The sequence below is a fragment of the Malus sylvestris genome, chromosome 15 (assembly GCF_916048215.2).
Source record: "Malus sylvestris chromosome 15, drMalSylv7.2, whole genome shotgun sequence".
Taxonomy (NCBI): Eukaryota; Viridiplantae; Streptophyta; class Magnoliopsida; order Rosales; family Rosaceae; genus Malus; species Malus sylvestris.
Window position 1 is genome coordinate 50791543 of NC_062274.1, and position 5666 is coordinate 50797208.

The 5666-nt window shown below is 39.9% G+C and overlaps 1 protein-coding gene across 6 annotated transcripts; it reads left to right on the forward strand.

Annotated features, from left to right (window-relative positions):
- The first annotated feature begins 209 nt into the window (after positions 1–209).
- Positions 210–4465, forward strand: LOC126603821 (uncharacterized). 6 transcript variants are annotated; one of them, XM_050270783.1, is made up of 3 exons: positions 210–360; positions 1356–1583; positions 2065–4465. In XM_050270783.1, the coding sequence occupies exon 3, from the start codon at positions 2381–2383 to the stop codon at positions 4313–4315; it is 1935 nt and encodes a 644-aa protein (XP_050126740.1). In that variant the 5' UTR covers positions 210–360; positions 1356–1583; positions 2065–2380; the 3' UTR covers positions 4316–4465. The 6 variants fall into 6 exon arrangements, with proteins under 6 accessions (XP_050126740.1, XP_050126741.1, XP_050126743.1 ...); XM_050270784.1 differs by having other exon boundaries at positions 1356–1467; XM_050270785.1 differs by having other exon boundaries at positions 239–392.
- Positions 4466–5666: the final 1201 nt, after the last annotated feature.

Below are 5666 nucleotides of genomic sequence, written 5' to 3' on the forward strand. Positions count from 1 at the left end.
CAGTAAGTTCATGGAAAATCTCACTTTTAAGAGAGCTTACTTAGCATTTCTCTTGCTAAGGAGATTATCTAAAAATGAAACTTTTCATAAATTATCTAACATTTTATAATTGAACGTTAATTTTTCTGTCAATATTATAAACTATTATGTAAAAAAATTAGGCCATAGAAAGTGGAGTCCCACACTTTGAATAGAGCCTTATTGACATTCTCTATTTAAAAATACCTAATTGTGTGTTTGGCACTCTGGTTGTCTCATTTTATTTTTTCGTTTGAAGAAAAATTGGGACGTACGTCTCTTCTCCTGCAGCTGCCCAGATGCGCCATGTTTCTCCAAATTTCCTATAAATTTTTCTCCACGGTAATTACATCTGCTACTGCTGAATTGCTCATGTACTTCTTCATCTCTTTCTCTTCCCTTCAATTTTGTTTATTTTTTTGTTTGTTTTTACTGCAAGAAATTGGTTTTTGGTTTTGGTATTGGGTGGAGCATGGATGGTGGTGTTCTTCATGTATGACATAATTTACTATCTATTTTATATTTATTTATTTGATGATTTTGCATATTATTGAGTTAATTTCTGGGTATTTGACTTACTGGGTATTTTTCTTAATTAATTTTGGTGTAGATCTTGTATTTTTGTTATGGATTTACATGTATATGTAGTTGTTTGTTTTCTTGTTTGCTCTGCTGTTGAAGTTTAATGCTTTTTGTACTACTGTTTTGAAGGAAGGAGAGTAATAAATCTGAATTAGGTAACATATTTGGATGTTGAAATTATATTAATGATGAGTGATTTCAATTTCAAACAAGCAGGGATGGAGAGTTTAATTGCAAGCCGAAACCACATGTATCTGCGATTCTGTTCGGTTCTTTAGCAATAGTGAGTAGCAACTAGAGCCAGGAATCCAATATAAAGAATTCAACTCAATCGGAATAGTCTGGAAAGTTTGAATGAAATGTACTAAAAGAAAAATGTTGCATCTAGAATCGATACTTGGTAACACGAGAAATTGGAGAAATATCAACCGTTAATACGATACCAGATAAGTACTGGTTAAGAGTTATTAGAATTAAATTGAAGTCAATGTTTAGTTGTTTGTTAAATTGAAAGTACAGATAAACTGAGTATGGGGATTTTGTCCCGGGAGTGAAAGCGAGTTGGTAGCCGACCCCACTTAGTGGGAAAAGGCTTTGTTGTTGTTGTTGAGTGAAAGCGAGTTGGTAATGAGAAGATGCTCTGATTTTGTAGAAATTCTGCGGTTGCCAAGGAACTCTAGAAAAACCTTGATATGCTACTTGTTTAGTTTAAGATTATTGACATTGATTTGTTTTTCCTTTCTTCTTTTTTGAAGGTTGCTGTCTTTGCTTAGGCAAATAAAAACAAACTCGGTTGCAATTGTCAGGATTTGGAAGTGCTTTGTTCTTGTCAAACTCTGTTGCAACATGGCGAAAAATTTAACAACAGTTAACTCATCTGTGCTCTATAAGTATTGGGTTATAAATGTCAAATTTATGTTATTGAGTTGTGCGGTCTCCTGTTGCTGTTGCACCTTTGGATCGTGGGTTCATGGTTATGAGTTGTGAGTTTATATCGGGGATTTAGTTTTTTAATTCATTTGTACTGGCATTTTATATTGGATGTTTCCATATTTTTTGTACTTGGTTTGCAGGAAAATTTATGGTTCAAATTCTTTCCAAGTTCAGTGCATTATTCAATCTCAAGTTTCTCCAAAATTTTCATTCGTTTGGTTAATACGTGGAAAGCTAGATATTATTTGTCAGACTGCACTTGATTGAGATTCAGACTCTCTTGCTTCTACTTATTTTTCTGTCACACATTATCAGAATGTGTCATGTTGGACTTTCTGAAAACTCTGTCTCTTCCTCTTGAATTGATGTTGGCCAGAACCTAGAATATTTTCCTTTTGTTTCTTGTTTTTTCGGAACTAAATTCCTGCAGTGGAATTGCATCACATTGTTTAACTTTTCAGCAGATATCATTTCCATCAATTTGGTTTATTCATTAATTCAGTTGAGTTTTCTGTTTTCCTCTTACTTCAGGGTTAATGAAGCTAAATGATTTTACAGAAGGGAGCACAACAAGCTCCAACGATCTCTGCACGCCAATATTAACTATTCTTATAAAGGGGTTCTATCCAAGAAACGTAGTCAGATATTTTTGGAAGTGATATTTTATTGATTCAGGTGTTGGGTCTGAGTTTGTGTAAGATGGACAGGTCAGACACATCGGGCTTTCTTAGCGGTGGAGGTTGCACATTAGCTTCTGCTTCATTTACTTCCGATGTGTCGACTTTCTAATTGCTTGTGGTAAAGAGTGATCTGTTACTTGTGTCTCTTAAAGCGCAATTATTAGAAAATGGATTTGAACAAGAAGAGTATGCTATTTTCCCATGATGGGCAGTTCACGAAAAATGACCACTTTGGTGATACTGCTCTATGCTTGAATAGCCCTGGCTCAGGTGGAAGCAACGCAGCCAGGTCTAGGTGTACGCAAAGCAATTTTAGGGTTAACTGTTCTAGTGCTCCTGATGACAGCTGCAAATTAGTACTTGGATTGGGCCCAACACCGAGCACATACTGCGATGATTATTACAAATTTGGACCCGCAAAGAATAGAGGATTAACCACTGCATTGTCTCAGGGATTTGCATCTGAGGGTGATTCAATCCTTCAACTTGGTCTTTCTGGTGGGACTTTTGAAGCTTCAACAGTGCTTGATTATTCAATTTCGAGAGAGACTGATGTAAATATTAATTATGGCCAGAACCAAGTATCTTCTGGAGATAATCAAGTCTCAATTGCACTTGTTGACGAGGGTTCTACTTCAGCCAGGAAATCAGGTGGTTATATGCCATCACTTCTTTTTGCTCCGAGGAGAGATTATGTCAATCTTTCTCTGTACGGTAAAGAAATTTTAGACCTCGGGGTCAAATGCCAGCTATCTGAGCCAAGGTGTGAACCTTCTGCTACAACAGATTACTCAACAGAATCAATCTCTGAGCAGACAGCTACAGGGGAATCTTCGGACTACCGAACTAGCAATCCAAAAAAATGCAAATTTTTGGGCTGTAGAAAAGGAGCACGAGGGGCATCAGGTCTTTGTATTGGTCATGGGGGCGGACAGAGATGCCAAAAACCTGGGTGCAACAAGGGTGCTGAGAGCCGAACGGCGTACTGCAAGGCCCATGGTGGAGGGAAGAGGTGTCAACACTTAGGGTGCACTAAAAGTGCTGAGGGGAAAACAGATTATTGCATAGCTCATGGTGGTGGCAAAAGATGTGGCTATCCAGGTGGATGTACAAAGGCTGCACGAGGAAAATCAGGGCTTTGTATTAGACATGGCGGAGGGAAAAGGTGTAAGGTGGATGGCTGCACTCGTAGTGCTGAAGGACAGGCTGGTTTGTGCATCTCACATGGAGGTGGTCGCCGTTGCCAGTATGAGGAATGTACAAAGGGGGCACAAGGGAGCACCATGTATTGCAAGGCACATGGTGGTGGAAGGCGTTGCATATTTCAAGGGTGCACCAAGGGTGCCGAAGGAAGCACACCACTGTGCAAGGGACATGGTGGGGGGAAGCGTTGCCTCTTTGATGGTGGTGGGATTTGCCCTAAGAGTGTACATGGAGGCACTAATTTCTGTGTTGCTCATGGTGGTGGAAAAAGGTGTTCAGTGCCAGGCTGCACAAAAAGTGCCCGTGGCCGCACTGATTGTTGTGTTAGGCATGGTGGAGGTAAGCGTTGTAAGTTTGATAATTGTGGAAAAAGTGCCCAAGGGAGCACAGACTTCTGCAAGGCCCATGGTGGGGGAAAGCGATGCACTTGGGGAGAGGGTAAATGTGAAAAATTCGCCAGGGGCAAGAGTGGTTTATGTGCCGCTCATAGCAGTATGGTTCAGGACCGGGGGATACATAAGGGAGGTCTCATTGGACCAGGACTCTTCCATGGGCTTGTATCTGCGTCTTCAACTGCAGGGAGCAGCTTTGACAACAATCATTCATCTTCAGGCATCAGTGCCATTTCTGACAGCATGGATTCGCTGGAAAAGCCCGTAAAAACACATCTCATACCCTCGCAGGTATTGGTTCCTCTGTCGATGAAGTCTTCATCATCCTATTCACATTTCTTGAGTTCTGAGAAGCCTGAGGAGGGGAGAGATGGGTATGGCGTTGGTGTTGGCAGTTGTAGCGGGATAAAGAGCTTGGACTTCAAAATCCCAGAAGGGAGGGTCCATGGAGGACCTCTCATGTCACTATTTGGCGGTGATCTGAAAAATGCTATCGATGGCGTGTGAGTGGTAATTTTGTATCTTAATTTCTAGATTGATTGGGTTTGGGATATTTTTTGGTGGAATTGTGCATAATTTTGCCGCCTGTTCAAAGACTCGTATATAGTTTGTCTGCTTTACTGTAATGCTATGGATATTTGATCTTGTTTGTGGTTATTCTGATGAGTGTTTAGATCAGTGTGGTGCATGTTTTAGATCTGTAGGTTTAAAACTCAGCTCAGTTTCTTTTCTTTCTTTATCCGAGCTGACATACAATATCTGACAGTCTCGTTTGGTGTCTAAGATTGAATTGGATTGGATTAGACGAAATGTGAGGTTGAAGGAAAGAAGTCGATGCAACTTCTAATTTTTTTTTTTTATGGATTAGTCACAAATGAAGCTTATCCGTTCCAATTTTTTGCCAGTTTTGTAGAGATTTTTGGATTTTGCAATGACATATGATCTCTTCTTAGCCAACACCTTCTTTAAGAAGAGAGAAGAACATGTGATCACCTACAAGAGTGGGTCGTCAAAAACACAAATAGATTTTCTTCTAATGAGGAAAGGGGATCGTATAACTTGTAAGGATTGCAAAGTTATACCGGGAGAGAGCGTGGTTACTCAACATCGCTTGTTGGTGATGGATGTACATATCAAAAGAGTGAGAAAAAAGAACAAGACCTGGAAGTGCTCAAGGACTAGATGGTGGAATCTAAAAGAAGAAAAACAAGCCATTTTCAAAGAGAAAGTAATCACCCAGTGTGTGTGGGATAGAGAGGGCAAGCTAGCCAAAGGTGGGATTCCATGACTAGTTGTATTCGAAAAGTAGCAAAAGAGGTATTAGGAGAGTCCAAGGGCTTTGCTCCACACCAAAAGGAATCTTGGTGGTGGAATGAGGAGGTACAAACAAAGGTGAAGGCTAAGAAGGAATGTTGTAAAGCCTTATACAAGGATAAGATCGATGAAAATGGTGAAAGGTATAGAAATGCGAAGCAAGAGGCGAAGAAAGCTGTGAGAGAAGCTAAGTTAACGGTTTATAACGATATGTATAAGCGACTAGATACCAAAGAAGGAGAGTTGGATATCTATAAACTAGTTAGAGCAAGGGAAAAGAAAACAAGGGACCTAAACCAAGTGAGGTGCATCAAGGATGAGGATGGAAAGGTTCTTGCTACAGAGAACACGGTCAAAGACAGATGGAGAGGTTATTTTCATAATCTTTTCAATGAAGGACATGAAAGGAGTGCTTCTTTAGGGGAGTTGAGTAACTCAGAAGAGTGTAGAAACTACTCCTTTTATCGTCGAATCCGGAAGGAAGAAGTGGTTGTAGCTTTGAAGAAGATGAAGAATAGAAAAGCAATGGGCCCAAATGATATAC